General features: G+C 53.2%; 6 protein-coding genes across 6 annotated transcripts in view; 3 read left to right on the forward strand and 3 right to left on the reverse strand.

Annotated features, from left to right (window-relative positions):
- PpBr36_08493 (uncharacterized protein) overlaps positions 1 to 804 on the forward strand; it is a gene marked incomplete at both ends in the record, with an annotated part of 2,335 nt that extends 1,531 nt beyond the window's left edge. The window contains one exon of the mRNA XM_029895624.1: positions 621 to 804. Coding sequence (XP_029747208.1) covers positions 621 to 804 — 184 coding nt within the window. The remainder of the gene's footprint in view (positions 1 to 620) is intronic.
- PpBr36_08495 (uncharacterized protein) lies at positions 643 to 1,370 on the reverse strand (the record flags this gene model as incomplete). Its single annotated transcript, XM_029895626.1, has 2 exons — positions 643 to 800; positions 878 to 1,370. 2 exons carry the CDS (start codon positions 1,368 to 1,370, stop codon positions 643 to 645), a joined length of 651 nt encoding a protein of 216 aa, XP_029747202.1.
- Positions 1,371 to 4,272: 2,902 nt separating this feature from the next.
- PpBr36_08496 (uncharacterized protein) lies at positions 4,273 to 6,271 on the reverse strand (the record flags this gene model as incomplete). The annotated part of the gene is made up of 2 exons (XM_029895627.1): positions 4,273 to 4,852; positions 4,923 to 6,271. 2 exons carry the CDS (start codon positions 6,269 to 6,271, stop codon positions 4,273 to 4,275), a joined length of 1,929 nt encoding a protein of 642 aa, XP_029747205.1.
- Positions 6,272 to 7,216: 945 nt separating this feature from the next.
- Positions 7,217 to 8,722, reverse strand: PpBr36_08497 (uncharacterized protein; the record flags this gene model as incomplete). The annotated part of the gene is made up of 1 exon (XM_029895628.1): positions 7,217 to 8,722. The coding sequence occupies one exon, from the start codon at positions 8,720 to 8,722 to the stop codon at positions 7,217 to 7,219; it is 1,506 nt and encodes a 501-aa protein (XP_029747204.1).
- Positions 8,723 to 9,297: 575 nt separating this feature from the next.
- Positions 9,298 to 14,159, forward strand: PpBr36_08498 (uncharacterized protein; the record flags this gene model as incomplete). Its single annotated transcript, XM_029895629.1, has 3 exons — positions 9,298 to 12,198; positions 12,967 to 13,130; positions 13,208 to 14,159. The coding sequence occupies 3 exons, from the start codon at positions 9,298 to 9,300 to the stop codon at positions 14,157 to 14,159; spliced, it is 4,017 nt and encodes a 1,338-aa protein (XP_029747201.1).
- A 736-nt stretch (positions 14,160 to 14,895) lies between these two features.
- PpBr36_08499 (uncharacterized protein) lies at positions 14,896 to 16,335 on the forward strand (the record flags this gene model as incomplete). Its single annotated transcript, XM_029895630.1, has 1 exon — positions 14,896 to 16,335. The coding sequence occupies one exon, from the start codon at positions 14,896 to 14,898 to the stop codon at positions 16,333 to 16,335; it is 1,440 nt and encodes a 479-aa protein (XP_029747200.1).
- Positions 16,336 to 16,677: the final 342 nt, after the last annotated feature.

Here is a 16,677-nt window from a genome sequence, read left to right on the forward strand (position 1 = left end):
TTTTTTGACATATTAACCCCCACCTACCGCTTTGGACAGCTAAAATATTCAGTACAAGGCGGGGCTCCACAGTCATATGTACTACAATAGGTAGGTAGGCAGGTACCAGGAGCTCGAGGTACACGGGCAGCTGTTTTGTTACATTTTTTGCTTCTGCTTTCCAGGTAAGTTTACCAGGTATTTGCGACATGTTTTGCGGGATATTCATGTCTGAATTATACTAGTTCTTAGGACCGTACTTCTGCATAATTATGCTACCGACAATTTGAGAATCCAAGATTTATGTTGCTTTGTCCGGCCACAGAAAAAGGGGCCCAGAATGCAGGAGATATTATCTCTGTGAAAGTCATATGTGCCCCTCATTGAACCTGGTGTATATACTTGCCAACCATCTATCCAAACCGTCCTCTCATAATCTACCAAACTCCCAACGCCGAGATGAATGCCTTGTCCATCGCAGATACTCCAGTATGCACAAGCTAGCAGTGTTGAAACTGACTATATGCGGAGTCGACAAAATTCTGTCGCTACCGCGACCTGCCACATGGGCAACAAAGCATGCGTTTTTTTTCACGCAACTTCTAGAAACGATGCAGATTATTCCGTCCAGCTCAATGCAGTCCGCAATCCAGTGCGTGCTGTCTAGTGGGGATAGTCGGCCTCCTCGAGCAAAGTGACTACGGGGACGTCACCGAGCTTTTCCTTTCCCTTGAGAGGTGCAATCTCGAGCAGGAACAGATAACCAATGAGCTCTCCGCCAAGCTTCTTAACAAGTTCACCGGCGGCAGCAGCAGAGCCACCTGATTCGAAGAAAGTTCAGTCAGTTTCAATTCCAGAAAACTGGTTTTTGTTATATTGTCGGCGCCGCTAGACTCACCAGTTGCAATGATATCGTCCACAACCAGCACCTTCTGGCCCGGCTTAATGGCACCCTCCTGCATCTGAAAGAAGTCCTGCCCGTATTCCTTCTCGTACGTCGCCGTGACGCACGGCCCGGGCAGCTTGCCCTTCTTACGGACGGGCACAAAGGAAGCGTCGAGCTTCAGGGCCAGCGAGGGACCGAACAGGAAGCCGCGCGCATCGAGACCGACGACGACGTCGGGCTTGGCGGCGGCGGGTGCAAAGGATGAAAGGACCTGAAGCTCGAGGGCACGAAGGAGGGCGAGGTGGGCTTTCGGGTCGATAAAGATGGGCATGATGTCGATGAAGACGATGCCCTCGATGGGGAAGTCGGCAAAGCGCCGCAGCACCTTGTACAAGGTTATCTTGGCACTGGCGAGTTCGGAGGTGGAGGAGGCGGCGGCGGCGGGCTGCTGTCGCGAGGCATCTTGGGCGGTTTGGCCGGTTGTGGTGGGATCGGTGGAGGACATGGTGAAAAGCAAGAGGGAAGGACGAGCTTGGGGGGATATGCAAGCTTTAAAGATAGGAGGGGAAAACAAAAAAAGAAAAAAAAGATTTAAAAAAAGAAAATAAAAGCAAATCTGGGGTGGTCAGACCAGAACCTATGGGCTGGCAGAATGGTCTGGATGCGGGCACAAACAGGGGCTCAACCAAACGGACCGACGAGGCTGGACTGGAGCCGAGAGGTTGCGAGCACACACGCCCTGGCTTGTATTACCTTTTGTTATCAAACAAAGAGAAAAAAAAAACTGTGGGTTCGGGAATGAACGGGCGGGCTCGTGCCTGTGTCCCGGTGCTTGTATGGAGGGAGTGAGAGGATTTTCTGGCAAGGTCCCAGTTCACAGCCGCTTGTGTTAATTTACACCCCGGTGCAAATCGGGAAGCTCAGGGCCGGAGTTGGAGATGGAGACTTGGGATCAAACAAGGAAAATTATTCAATCCGGAGAAAAAAAAAAAAGAAAAAAATTTGTAGGGTGGGGTAAACAACGTCTTGCTCTGCAGTGTTCGTTCGCCATGTTCACACACCCACCCCCTGGTTGCAAGGCGCCTTGCATCATACTACTGGTACATATGTCGTGCTTCCTCGTAGCTACCCGGTAGGCTGCCACCTGAACTGGCGTCAAAAAGCAATGCGCTGTACCACGGATTTCGAAGAGTCGCCATCTCAGGGCTGCAGGACATAGGAAATTTTCAGTTGCAGTTGTGGCTGCTTTTGCGGACAAGGTTGCCCGGATCTCGTCATTCTGGGTGGGTTGACTAGGCGGAATTGAAAACATCCGCGATAAGAGAGTGTGCGGGTTCACTTGATCGATTGATGACTTGTCCGTCCCCTGCTCGACATAGAGACATTTACGATAGGCTATCTCCCACCGGTTTCAAAGAGCAAATGGCATATCGGTGATACACCATGAGGTGGGAAGGTGGGATGGTGATGGTGGGATGCATGTGGTGGGGTTAGTCAAGCACTTAAACGCGTCGCACAAGGGTCCCATGCTGGCAGTTGTGGCTCGCCCCCTCCCCACGCGTCGGTGCATGGCTGTGAACCCCTCCAATGCTGGTAGTACGTACGTTAGTTACAGTATGTCCACCCATCCGTAGTCACCTCAGCAGCGAACACAAAAAACCGTGGAGCTGGGTAATCGACCGCACTAAACCGCCTCAGTAAAAGCAGGTATGGGATTGTTTCTACCAAGTCATGATCGGGGGATCCTACCCGCTTACTGACAACGCGATATAGTCCTTCAATTTTTCTCAAAATTTTGCTTGTTGAGCCCACTGATTGTTGGTGTTGTTCGTGGACTGCAATCTTTAAACACTCTGGAAACGCGATCGATAGCTGTTCACTTGCTATCTTGCCATAAATACTCCGTAAGAGTCACGCTCTCAGTGCGAAACAAAGTCGATATTGATTGATAGCAAAAACTCGGTTATAGTCGGATTTTATACTAGGTCTACAGGTCTTCTAGGCTTTTTTTTTTTGGCTTTTTTTTTTCGTCTCATAAGTGCCGCCTTTCCGCACTGTCGATCCCTTGGCATAACAACCAGGTACGGTACCTACCAACCTGTCTTTACCTGCCTTGCGTTGCCTTTGCCTTTTGCCTTTTGCCTACATGTATTATGCAGACGCAAGCTGCAGCCAGACAAACATCGACCGTTTGATTTTCTCCAATCATGTTCTGGCGGCCTTTTTTTTTTTCTTTTTTTAAAAAAAAAAAACCAAAAACAAAACCCCGGAATATCAGTCCGGGATTCCTCACCGCCATCTCATTTCCTTCACCCGATTGTTTCCAACATATGGGGTGATGCTACGGTGCATACGGAAAACCGTGATTGTTATGCCACTAGCTTGGACACGACATCCAGGCAACTTGGGGCCGCTTCCGGCTGCTCCGTTTGGTCCCGGCCGGGGTCATCTTTTGCGGTCGCTCGCTTGAATGCAAGTGCAACCTTGATAGTTTCTTTGCCAGGCTTCATGACAATCTAGCTGAAAAAAAATCTTTTTCTCTGTTTATTCTTCTCTTCTTTCTCCTTCACCTCAACACAAACTCTTAAGACTTGGACCTATCCATGTGGACGTCAAGCTGCGAGTATGTCCAGCGTTACAGGGAAGGGTGATCAGCCCAGCGCAACTCTAATCGAAAATTTACTCTCATCACCGCGTCTCCCCAAGCATTCGCCTGCTCGATGAAATCTATTTTTATTTCCAGGCTTCTACCCATCAAGTGAACTTACATAACAGGTCGGCGGCCTCCCCTTGATTCTCCTTACTCAGTTTTTGAGTTTGATTCATGGATTACTGATATGAATTCATGAACTTCATTCATGCTGTATATGCAAGTTTACTCCACATGATGACACGAGTTGGTTGCTTGAGCGGACGGGCGGGCGGGTGTAACTTTGGGATGAGCGTAACTCCCCGACTTTTCTCATGCTTGCAGGTTGACAAGTAAATTGCAAGGTGACCAATGACCCACGGAGGGTATCAAATGCCTATTAATGCCGTGGCTTTGGCCAACTGCTTGGTTTGCCTATTTACGGCAGAGGTTCGGTTATTATAGCTCGTATAACGAAACTTTTTCAATTGGGGAATGTCAGCGCATATAACTTCCCATGAAGATTCATTAATTTCTATCGCGAGAAAAACTAACCAGTGTCACCAACAGAGAGATCGTGGAAGGAATCACCCCGACGTATCAAAGGACCAAAGCATATGTTGGTTGGGGTGATCATCTTTCGAGTCAAGTCCAATATAGGCAGGGTATCAACTCATTATTTATTATCAAAAGATATTTAGAGACGAGAAAGAAAGTAAAAACATAACATTCATACTCCATTTTCGTAAACAGCTGGAAACAAGCCCTCATGTCCAGCTCAACGAAACTGCAACCGGATAATGGAGAAGAGCATGTTTTGTAGCACATGAAGCACGACTGCCACGCTGGTCGGAAGGAGCTCGGGCCAGACGGCAAGGTCCAGCTTGCCCTCGGTGACGACGCTGACGCCGTAGATCCACCTGATCAGGCCCGCGACGATGAAGGACGCCACCAGCTCGCACGCCCAGGTGACGCTAGAGGCGGTCAGCGTCAGGCTGAAGGTGTAGTGCTCGCCGTTTGTGCCGTCCTCGTACTCGTCAAAGGCAAAGTAAGGGTACACGTCCTTGTTGGGGCCGAAATGTAGTACCAGGATTGAGCCGAGGAACGTGAGCATGGATGCGTTCTCGGCCACGAAGCGGATGAAAACGTTACGAACGCCCAGCTTCTGATACGCTCCGTAGCTCTGGCCGTTGAGGTGCAGAACTGTGAGCAGCCAGTGGAAGGTCGCCGAGAGGGTGATGGGTGTAATGATTATCAGGGTGGTCGATGAGAGAATCTGAAGGAGAATGAATTGGGATGGAGAACGAAGCCGGGCGTACAATGCGCGCACATAGGTTTGGTACGTAAGCATAAAGTATCTGTATGGTTGTAGAACAATTAGTCGGGGACCGAAGCGACGGGGGACTAGAAGTATGTGATGATGCTTACAGCTTGAAGATCCAGCTCAGCGGGTACGAGCCCACCCTCTCGCCTTCGCTTCCTCCCAAAATCCAGCCTGTCAGGCCGTCAAGCAAATAGACAGTAGTGATCCAACCATAAACGTAAACAATGGTCTCCAAGTTATTATGTGGCAGCGTGCGCAAATATATCTCTGCATAAGCCTCTCCGATGACGTATGCCAGAAGCCCAATGAACAAGGCGAGACAAAACCAGATGAAGCGCACGAAGCTTGCTGGCAGCCAGCGGCGGTTAATCTGCCGAAGGCGGTTAAGACCGGGCCGGTGTTGTCGACCGTCAGCCACCTGCAAATCGCCTGTTGGATCGAAGAACGGATCTCCGGCGATTCCAGGTCTGCGACGAGACCCCTGATTCCTTGACGGGATGATGTCGGGCTCGCCGGTCCACCAAGACGATGTGAAGATACGCTGCGTCTCGGACAGTGATTTCCGGAGGCCGAGGTGACGCCGGTTGGTCAGAAGTATGAGGCAGGCAATAGTGACGGGCATGGCCATCAAGCAAAATGTCCACGAGACCCATGCTGTGTTGTGTGAGGTGAGCCAGTGGGTTTCTGGAGAGAGGTAGATTGGGATGGGGGCCAGGATTGATATCAGCCCTATTATGGTGATGGTCACGGGAAACCCGAGGGCTGTGGGCCACCAGTTGAGGTTGTAAAGATTAAATACTTTTGTAATCCAAACCAGGGCGGTCAGGTTGTAGAAGCCGTAGAAGATAAATAGAAAGAACCAGAAATCAACCAGCACCCTCGCCGTTCCGTGACCTGGAGACCTGTTCCGGGGACGGTCTGGGGTGCCGGGCGAGCCTGGATATTGGGGGTCGTCGTCTTCGTAGGGCAGAGGGTACTGCGGGAAGGGCAACGCGCACCAAGCAACAGCAAGGAAAGCTGGCAACAGGACGAGGAGCGACCAGCGTGCCCACCATTTGTCGACGGCTTTCCGAACAGGATGCTGAAGGGGCGTGACGAAGAGCTGCTCGATCTGGCGCCAAGTGTTTTTCGCTAACTTGGCAAATCCAAACCTGCCCGATCCGGCTGCATACTGCCCAGATTCACCGTCACTTGAAGCATCATTATCTTCACTGTCCCCGGCGGCGGCCTCGGCGTCAAGCCTCGCGGCCAAAAGAGCGCCGTAGCCGATATGGACGCTATGGCGGGCATGCGCCGCTGATATGAAGCTGTTGTCAGGCGCAAGATAAGGATTCCGATAGCCCTCCCGTCTTTCTTGTGGCACGGCACGGAAGCGACCTAAAAGCGGTGACGCGTCTGTGCTGAAGCGTGTCGCGTCTTCTCTGCCCTGTTGAAAGGCGAAGAATGACGGCATGGTTTGCAGCCCTCCTCGGTTGTGGTGACAAAGATATTAAGTGATATATTGCTGCAGACGGACTGGGATAGCCAGCCGAGACAACGAGCCAAGACTTCCCTGCAGTCAGGAATTCGGTAGGAAGGAAGTTGTGAGGCAGAGACATGCAGACAGGCTTTGGTTACCTAGCTGCACTAGACATTGTTGACACGACGTCTCAAGTCAAAAGTAAACAAGACAAAAAAGCAATAAGCTAAAGAGACATAATAGCAGACTAGCAACTTAGGGACTTGAATTTCAATCAAAGGCCAAAATTAAGCATTGAAGAAACAACCCGGCAACAGCCAACACCGTACGATCTCTGCTCGTGGAGCAGGCACATGGACATGCGACACCAAAAACGTCGGGTTTGGTCTTGGTCCTCTCACATTGGAGCCCGACTCTCGAATAATTTCCAGGGTTGCTCCCTTGGCTTCTATGAGGACGGCCCAGTTCCCGGCTCGTGCGCTACGGGCCGCGACCCACCAATCAGATGACCTCTTTCGACTAAACCATTTTCAGGTTGTCAGAACCGTTTCTTGACCTTTACTTTTTTTTATGGGATGAACTGCTCAGGCAATGAAGTAATTATGGTCAAGTAGCGGATTCAACCAGATGCGTTTATCCATTTGAATTTTACTTTTTCTCTCAAGTTCCTGATCCCCAAATGTGGGGGATATTTTCAATTGTAAAAGTCAATTATCTTGCTTTGGTCTCCGCTCGGCGGAACGGAGAGTCTTTTGTTACATCTTATGATACATCAAATGGACATTCGCCTCCTTCCTGCTTGTGCTTGTCCACCCAACCTTTTATGCCTTCAAAAATAAAATACACTCAAAACGTATGCCAGTTAGACCTGTGGTGTGGTCTATATCATGTTGCATTGTTTCAAGATCAATAGGCCACACCGGTCAACATCATTTACTTCTAGTGACGCAAGTCTTCGCCCAGCTCGTCTTCCTCCTCTTCATAGGCTTCTGAGCCTCCTTCATCCGAGCTACTATCGCTTTCGCGATATAGGCTGTCCTTCCCAGTCATTGGTCCAGTTGCTTCCGACGCATCAACCTTGTCAGAGACAGACATCGTGTCTCTTGGCATATCGTCTACCACAACCACATCGTCTACGAAGGCAACTGCCTTTGTACCTGGTGATCTTTTATTTGAAGATTTCGGTTCCAGCACGTCCCCGCTCCAGGGCTTACACTCTTTGACCAGCTCTCCGCATCGCAGACAGACCCAGCCGTCACCCTCCTCTCTTTCCAGGCGCGTGGCCAGACAAACGAAGCAGTATATACAGCCGCATGGTATTGTCTCGTATGGATTTGTAATGTCTGTCTGTGCGGATCCAATTACGCCGCTTGATGCTGCCGCTGCCGCCAGTATCTCTTCCTCGGTATTGGCACCGGAGTTCTGGTCCTGGTAGCAGATGGCGCACGTGCGCTCTGGCAGGAACGCAAACTCGCCCTTCTTATCGCCGCCCTCTTCGTCCTCGCCACCTGTGCCTGCGGTGATGGCGTCCTTGGTGCGCCGCCAGGTTCGCGTGATCCACTTGCGCCATCTATTTATGCCGATGAGGGGAAGGACGAAGAGCAAGAACTCTGTAAATGCATGCCACACTAGTTGTCTGTTGAGGTATTCAAACGAAACCTCACGGCTGACCTGACTTGTTGGCGGCGCAAGCCGCATCCGTAGTATTCTATCCAGCAATGTCCGGTATCGCCCATTGAGGAGAAAGGCCATGAATGACACAAGGGCACCCGCCGCATGTATGTTGGAAGCCAGTTCTGTCAGACGTGACAGCCGCTGTACCATCGGCCTCGCTTGCTGGCTGCCGTAGGCACCATTATCCTGATCTATAAGCCAGTCTTCCCACTTGGTCCACACGTATTTGCCGCAAACAGTCACAGTGCCGTAGAGGGCCTTTTGCAGTCGAGATGGTGGCACCGGGACCGAGCTTTTATTCCTTGCGTCGGTGTACTTCAAATTCTGCAGTGCAGCGCCATAAGTCGCGTCGTGGTCCCATATCGTAAGCTTGAAGAGCACCGCGCGCAGGGCCAGCAGTATCTCGGGTGCCCAGTCGTCCCCCAACCTATTGCTGCTGCTGCCGCCGCCGCCGCCGCCTAGGTATCGCAGTCCCTCGCTGACCTGAGAACGCAGTTGGCCCAGAAGCTCTTCGTCCAGCAGCTCGGCGTCGACCTGACCCACGCGGAAAGCCGGCCTGGTGCCTTCGCGAGATGTGGCGGCGTCCCAGAATTCCAATGCCGAGTTGCCAAGACCTCGCAGCAGCGGCGATGAGGATGAGGCTAGTTTTGTGCGCAAACGGGATGCCGACTGTGCCGCTGCGGCACGGGCTCTGGCTTCGGTTTCGCGCTCTTGTCGGCGGGCGGCGAGGCGGGCTTGCGCCTGGGCAAATGTTGAGTTGGGGTTCGTCATCGGATCTTATCGGTCAGAGAAAGACTGGCTGTGGTTGGAGATGCGGGGGGGCTGGTGATGAATGACGTTCATCGACTTGGTGATTTCAATGACAACGCGGGTCTTGGTGCCATGTCCAGGTGGAAAAGCTGGTAATATTCGCACATGCGAGGCCAATGACGGTAGTGTTGAGTTGTCTTGATTGGGGAATCTGACTTGAATGTCTACCCCATCAACAGCCGAGCCGAGGCAGGAAGTTTAATATGCACGACATGGGTCGGGGTTCAATCTGGCGGAGAGAAAGCTGACTTTTTGAGAGACTCAGCACAGACCAGCAATGCAACGGTGGAAGGGGTCAGCGATCCAAAGTGACGCACCCCTGCACGGATTTGAACGTTAACTCAACAATTGCTCTGCCTAGGCGTCAGGCGTTGCAGTGTTTTCAAACATCAAAGTTGAACAACGAGCGAGGAAATAACGACAATCATCTCTACACACTTCGTACAACTCATCCCAGCAACCAGAACACTCCATACTAGCAGCTTTTTATCTAGCTTTCGGCTCGATGTAGCTTCAAACTTCATCACAGGAGCAGTATGGATTCATCAAGCTCCATGGCCACGACATTGGCGCGACCGCGATTCGCCATAGCCCTTGTCTCTGCTGTCGCTGCCTTGAGTATCGGAGTATACCTCTATCGAGAGTCTGGTACACAATCGACGGGCCCGACTGGCTTGCATCGCAGTAATGCTGTCCGCAGACGGCGACAGCCACGGCGACGTGCGGCCTCGACAGCTTCGAGCACCGATGCGGACCCATACGACGACGCCGACCAAGACCGCGAGAATCGCCTCGAGATCGACGGCCGCGAGTCCCGCGACGGCTCGGTACGGCCATCCGCAGATGTAGAGACCATAGCCGATGAGCTTGTGCCCGACTGGTGGGACGATGCTCAGCCGCCACTGGAACGGGCCGGCCAGAACATGGTCAGCCTGCTGTTCAGGGTCTCTGAGGACAACGCACGCCGGAATTCCTACGTCCACAGGGGCTGCGCATGCAACGCTTGTGGCATAGTGCCCATTCGTGGAGTGCGATATCGCTGCGCCAACTGCGCCGACTTTGACCTCTGCGAGACGTGCGAGTCGCAGGGCCTGCACATCAAGACGCACATCTTTTACAAGGTCAAGGTGCCTGCGCCGCCTTTTGGTCCTCGCCAGATGCAGCCCGTCGTCTATCCCGGCGATCCAGACAACTGTCAGCGGGTTCTGCCTCGCGAACTGATGATAAAGCTCTCGAGAGAGACGGGATTTGAGCGGCCCGAGCTTGAGACTTTCTGGGAGCAGTGGACCTTCATCGCAAACACGGAATGGAGGGACGACCCGGATGACCTGTATCTCGCCATGGACCGCAAGACCTTTGAGCGCTGCTTGGTGCCTTCTGGAGGTTATAGATATGCGTCGCCAAACCTGATACATGACCGCATGTTTGCCTTTTATGACACCAACAAAGATGATCTCATTGGCTTTTCCGAGTTCCTTCACGGTCTCGCATACAGGAAACGGCCAGATAAGTTGAGACGCATCTTTGAAGGCTACGACGTCGATGGTGATGGCTATGTTGACAGGCGGGACTTCTTACGGTTGTTCAGAGCATACTATGTCTTATTCAAACAAATGCACAAGTATATTCTGGAGGGCCTCGAGGACCAGGTTCTGAGCAGCACAGAGGGCCATCAGCTTGTTACTAGTAGACAACCGCTCAGCAGCTTCTTTGGCCGCGAGGGTCCTGTTCCTGATGCCGACCAAGACAGGGTCATGGAGGGCAAAGTGTTTCATCACAACGGAGATGTTGCTCTAGCCGGAGACAAGACCGGAGCTGTCAACGAGAGTGTACCAGATACCTGCTCTCGTGAGGACATCTTGGTGAATCTTTTCAGTCGCGGTAGTCAACCGCAGCCTTTTTTCGTGGAGCCCCTGTTCTCTCCGGACGAACCTACAGGGCCTCAGTCACCGCGCGCAAGCAGCCTTGCTGAGAGGTATCCTGACGCACTGCTCAACCCCCCTAGGAGTGTGCAGGAGCTTCAATCTGTTATCACTGATGAGCCCCGGAACACGCTCGACAGCTTCCTGCATGCTTTCGAGGAACGCGATCGTGAAGACCAAGCTGCCGAAGGTCAATCCGTCCCCAACGGGGAGTCAAGCAGTAGTGGACGCGTCTTTGGGAATGGAAACAATGCGGACATCTTGTTGGCGTCGGCCGTCGAACCGACAAGAATGGGGCCACTGCGAAGACTTCTTGGTGATGACGATGACCAGCGTCTGCACTATTCTTATGACCCAGATGAACAGGATGAGCTCTTGCGCGCGCGAAACACGAGAAGGACCAGGATTGTTGCCCGCAAAAAGCTCATTGATAGGTGGAAGCGGCGCCAGTTTTATCTAGATGAAGAGGAGGGCGCGAGTGCTCCTGAGGGGTGGAACCCATCGGATGACGTTCTCGCCACGGCCGGACCCTCAGATGAAATAAATACTCGGGGGAAGAACCACAAAGAGCCCAGCCGTCGGACGTTGTCCCCACGGTCGAGGTCATCCTCCAAGGTTCGATTTGCCGAAGACACAGACGACTACGAGATCCGTTCGAACCCGTCGACGTCCTCCAGGAGCGTGCCTGAGCGCTGGGGTGGCATGGAAATCTCCGATGCCGAGAGAGACGCAGGGAAGGAGATACTGTATCAGGTTACGCAACAGGCCTTCAACGAGCTTCTGGACGTGTTGTTCAAGAGAAAGGAAGATTTGGCTGTTAGGGCCGCCGCAACACGGGCCGACCGTGATAAATACAGAAAGTACTTTGAGAATGTCAGCCTAGACTCGGAGGACGGGATAAACCAGCCTACCAAGGCATCATCAGAAGCTGCTGCTCGGGCGCAGACGGAGGACCAACACCAGGAGCCGGAAACGACTGCTGATACGCCGGCAGCTACCAATGGGCGAATCCCTGAGCCCGTCGAAATACAGCCTTCCAATGAGGACACGGTGGAGCTGCAATCGCAAGCCCTGTCGTTGAAGGATGACGCTGCTACCGAACAAAACGGAGCTTCAAATCCCATCACAGACTTGCCTCACTTTGACCCCACCATGCCTCAGTTCCGACCCAACAGCGACGCAGATGTTGCATATTTCGCCCGACAAATCGAGAGGCTCGTTCAAACCCAGCGCCACGCGGCAACCGAGGAATCAGAGGCTGACGACAGCGGCGAGTCGACGTCAGTGGAGGATGCTGAGTCCATTGCACAGCGCGACAACGAGATGGATGAAAATGAAGACGCGCCACCATTCACGCAGTACGTGCTAAGGGAGTGGAAGAGGCTCGACCTGGCCGAGGAGGAGCAACGGAAGCGCGGGGGCTGGGGAAAGCTCAGTTACGAAGAGTTTGAGGAAATATATCGACGTGAGGAGAGACAATCGAGTAGGCTTGACTACCTGGGCAGCTGGATCGACGTATGCATCCCATACAGCTAGGAACAACAAGGACCGAATCTGCGCGTCTTGGTGCCTTCAACGTCCCTTGACGACGCCGATGTCATCATCTGACGAAGTCGATGTCGTTGTCTCCTGGCGACATCGATGAGGTGTCGCTGGGATTTGTTAGACGGTGCTTTCAGCGGGTGAGTTGAAGCAAGCATAGGGGATGGTTTTTTGTAGGACTAGGATATTTTGCGGTTGGAAGCTCTGTTGCCATTCACCAGTTGGCATTTCAAAGGACATGACGATATAGAAAAGCATTAATAGAGCACAGCGAGAACTTTGACTTTGTAAGTATTCTACTAAATCGTCTGCTGGCCCAGTTTAGTGCAACTCTCTTCATAGCCCCGATCAGCAACAAGCATCAGGAACATCCCTCTGAGATGACGTACGGTACGGCACCAAGTATTAGGCCCGAAAGTGAAGTTGCTGAATTTAATCATGGACTATTGAAACAGTAATAGGTTATTCAGGGACCCTGTCCTTCACCTACGTACCTACAACACACAGTGTTTGGCAACTTCCTCAAAATATACTGCAGTACATGACGACAGGGTCGCAGCTGCTAATCTGCCGAATGGTGCTTGGTGCTTTATTATTGGAAAAACGACATTCCAAGCTGGGAGAAGCTCGGCCATTAAGTGATGACAACGAGACTATGCTCTACATGATTATTGATTGTTTTGCATGGCAAACAGGATCATATGCATACAGCAGCATCTAGGCGGAATCTTAACATCTCAGGCAGCACTACTCTATGACCACACGACTGTCGAAGCTGAGAAAGACATGCAAGACCCTCGTGACTGGGCGGCGAGACCATGTCCGATCGGGAATTCCGACAACTATTTGGAATACAACGAAGAGCTTTTGGCTGCGAACAAACCAGAGTGCTACTACACGCTAGAGTAAGTCTTTGTGAACACACAGACTATTTTCTCTACGTGCTGGTTTTGGAAAATATCTTGCTGACAAGAGATCACAGGCGGGGCCTGGACACGACACTTGAGCATCGTTTAAAGTCATGGCCCTGTCACGTATGTGAGAAGGTTGTGGGCGATCAAGGCCTGGATCAAGATAGCAAAGAGAAGGACGAAAATGAAGATGACAAGCAAGAGAAGCAGTCCATGTTAAACGGCCTGACTCAATGCGGAGTGTGTAAGTCCGCATGGTATTGCTCCGAGAGATGCCGCCAGAAAGACCTGCAGGTGCACGTTCTACTGTGCGACCAGTACCAGCCTTTTCAGGACTCTCAAGAGCTGGTATTGGATAGCCACAGGCCCGGCGAGTTTAGATGCGTTGGCATCGAGCTCCCCGTGAACGGCAGGTCCCCGAGGCCAATCTGGATTGAGTTCGGGACGGAGTTCGGCAACCGACCCCGGGAGCGCCACGGCGGGATTGTGCGGACAACGTTTGTTTTGCAGCAGAATCCCTCATACGACCTCGGCATCAAGGTCGGCGGCATTCCTCAGTTGATCAAGATTCACGGGCCCTCTTGGGGCACGCGGCTCTACGTGGTGCGCCGAGAAAGCTCGTTGCTTCATCCGGTCAACCGGTGCGTGGCGCGTCTGCTGTGGGAGCTAGCCCCTACAGCGTTCGACTCTATGGAGGGATTCTTAGACCCCAACGAGCACATGCGACACGACAAACTATTCTGGAGGGGCCCGATTGTGCTGTTTCGACGGACCGAGATGTTCTTCTCGATGAATGCGGCGAATGTTGGGGGGCCGCTCGGCGGACGTGAGCTCCGGTCGCTCGAGATGAAGAAGATGGAGGATATGACGCTTGCCGATCTGAGCTGGGCTCTCGAGTATCTGGCGTGGAGGCAAGTGGTGGTGGCGGAGCACCCAGAGACGGCTAACCTGATGCCGGAGAACTGGTCACAGTGGATACGGACCATTTCGGATGGGGCAGAGCTGGAAGAGGTGGACGAGTGAGGAGAAAGTCTGTGTGGGTGCATGTGGATGCATATGTGGATGCATGCGTGGGTAGTACTTTCCTGTACCCCATTGCATGTACATCAAATGCAGGGGACATGGTGGTGGCTGCCCTTTCTGAATTCTACTATGGTACCAAAAAAAAAAAAAAAGAGAAAAAAAACCCACATCACGTCTATTCCTCGTCTTTTGTCTCTCTCCGTATGGAGTGCTTGGACAGTTCCTTCCGATGATGCTTGCTCTTTGACCCCCAACCCCGCCACCCAAAGTTGTGCATCGGCATGTAGAAGAGCAGGGATCCAATGTAACTAAAATATGCCTCCAACATGTCCAACCGTAAGACGCGGTGCTTCTATTCGACGAGCTTACAATCCTTTGAGATATCTTTGTGGGCTTTTATTAGCCCGTCGAGCCCCCAAAACGGCATACTGCTGACGCAATAATGACAATGAAGCGCACGACAAGCGAAGCATCTCTGGAAGCACGTCAACATCGGATGCGGGGTTGTGTTCACTGAGGCCAAATATGAGTGGAGATGCTAAGATATCCGTACCTTCTTTGGGCTCTAAGCCCGAGCGGCAAGCGAGCCTTTCCCTCTCATGGCCTTGCTCGTATCGTTGTCTTATCTCATTTTCGTCCCCCGTAATCAGCCCGATCAACAACAGACCAGACTTGATCATCAAACAAGTTTCAGGAAACCTCGTAACAAGATATACTAGTAATAATCCAAGCCATCATGGGAGGAGAAAAGGACCATACAGTGCCGCTCTTGATCGGCGGCAAGGAAAAGATCACCAGCGACACTTTCCCCGTTGTTTCTCCTGCAACAGGCGAGACCGTTCACCAATGCAGCAACGCGAACGTGGCCGACGCCGAGGAGGCCGTCGAGACCGCCGCTGCTGCTCTCAATGACTGGAAGCGCAAGACCCCAGCCGAGAGGCGTGACATATTCCTCAAGGCTGCCGACATCCTCGCCAACCGTAAAGAGGAGCTCGCGAGCTACATGGAGACTGAGACGGCTGCATCGAAACATTGGGCCAATTTCAACCTCGACAACACCCGTGACATGCTCATCGACGTCGCCGGGCGCATCTCGGCCGCCATGACAGGTGCTATCCCGGCCACCAGGGATATCAACGTCAGTGCTCTGGTGGTCAAGGAGCCCTACGGTGTCGTCCTGGCTATGGCCCCTTGGAATGCCCCTTACATCTTGGGCATGCGGGCGGTCCTGTTCCCCCTCGCCGTCGGTAACACGGTCGTGTTCAAGGGGTCCGAGCTGAGCCCCCGGACCATGTGGGGAATCTGTTCCGTCCTCGCCGAGGCCGGAGTCCCCGAGGGCGCGTTGAGCCTGGTCTTTTGCAGCCGGGAGACGGCAGCCTCAGTGACCGAGACCCTCATCGCCCACAAGCACATGAAGAAGGTCAACTTTACCGGCAGCACGTCGGTCGGGCGCATCATCGGCCGCCTGGCTGGCCAGCACCTCAAGCCTGTCCTGCTCGAGCTCGGTGGCAAGGCGCCGGCCATCGTATGGGAGGATGCAGACCTCGACAACGCTGCGGCGCAGTGTGCTCTCGGTGCTTACCTCGCGTCGGGTCAGATCTGCATGAGCACGGAGCGCATCATCGTGCATGAGGCCGTGGCGAAGCAGTTCCAGGGCAAGTTTGCAGCCTGCGTCAACAAGTTCTTCCCGTCCGATGCCGACGCGCCCGTCCTCGTCCAGGCCCAGGGCGTCGCGAGGAACCACGAGCTGCTCAAGGACGCACTCTCCAAGGGCGCCGAGGTAGTCGTCGGCGACGCTGACGCCAAGGATGACAACGCCCACTGCATGCGGCCCGTGGCCATCCGCGGCGTGACCCCGGACATGGACATTTACATGACCGAGAGCTTCGGGCCGACGGTCTCGCTCATCGAGGTCAACAGCGAGGAGGAGGCGCTGCGGATCGCCAACGACACCGAATACGGCCTGACGTCTGCCGTCTTCACCAACGATCTGCGCCGGGCGTTACGGCTGGCCCACGGCATCGAGACGGGGGCCGTGCACATCAACAGCATGAGCGTGCACGACGAGTCCGGCCTGCCACACGGTGGTGCCAAGGCCAGCGGGTTCGGGCGGTTCAATGCCGCCGAGGGGCTGGACGAGTGGGTGCGGACCAAGAACATTACCTATCGGATTTGAAGCCAGTTGCGGGTATGGGAATGAATACGGAAAAGGGGGGGAGAGTATTCGTACATGGCGGCAGCTAACCGTGGTCGGGGAAGTCTTCCAAGCCGCGTGCAGTGACGGTGTGGAGAGATGCGGCACATGGTTCTAAATAGCTCAAGTTACACAATGTAACACGGAATCCAGCCGCGGCTTTTGAGTAGCACAGTAGATGAGGCCACACTGCATGCTGATGCCACGCTGTTGACCTGGAGGTTAATGTGTGGTCGAAAGTGTCGATCTGTGGTTTCGCACCGAGACGCAAAGGAAAATGTCTGATGGGTTGATTTTTGGGCTCGGCTACATTTATGCGGTGCT

The sequence above is a fragment of the Pyricularia pennisetigena genome, chromosome 5 (assembly GCF_004337985.1).
Source record: "Pyricularia pennisetigena strain Br36 chromosome 5, whole genome shotgun sequence".
NCBI lineage: Eukaryota > Fungi > Ascomycota > Sordariomycetes > Magnaporthales > Pyriculariaceae > Pyricularia > Pyricularia pennisetigena.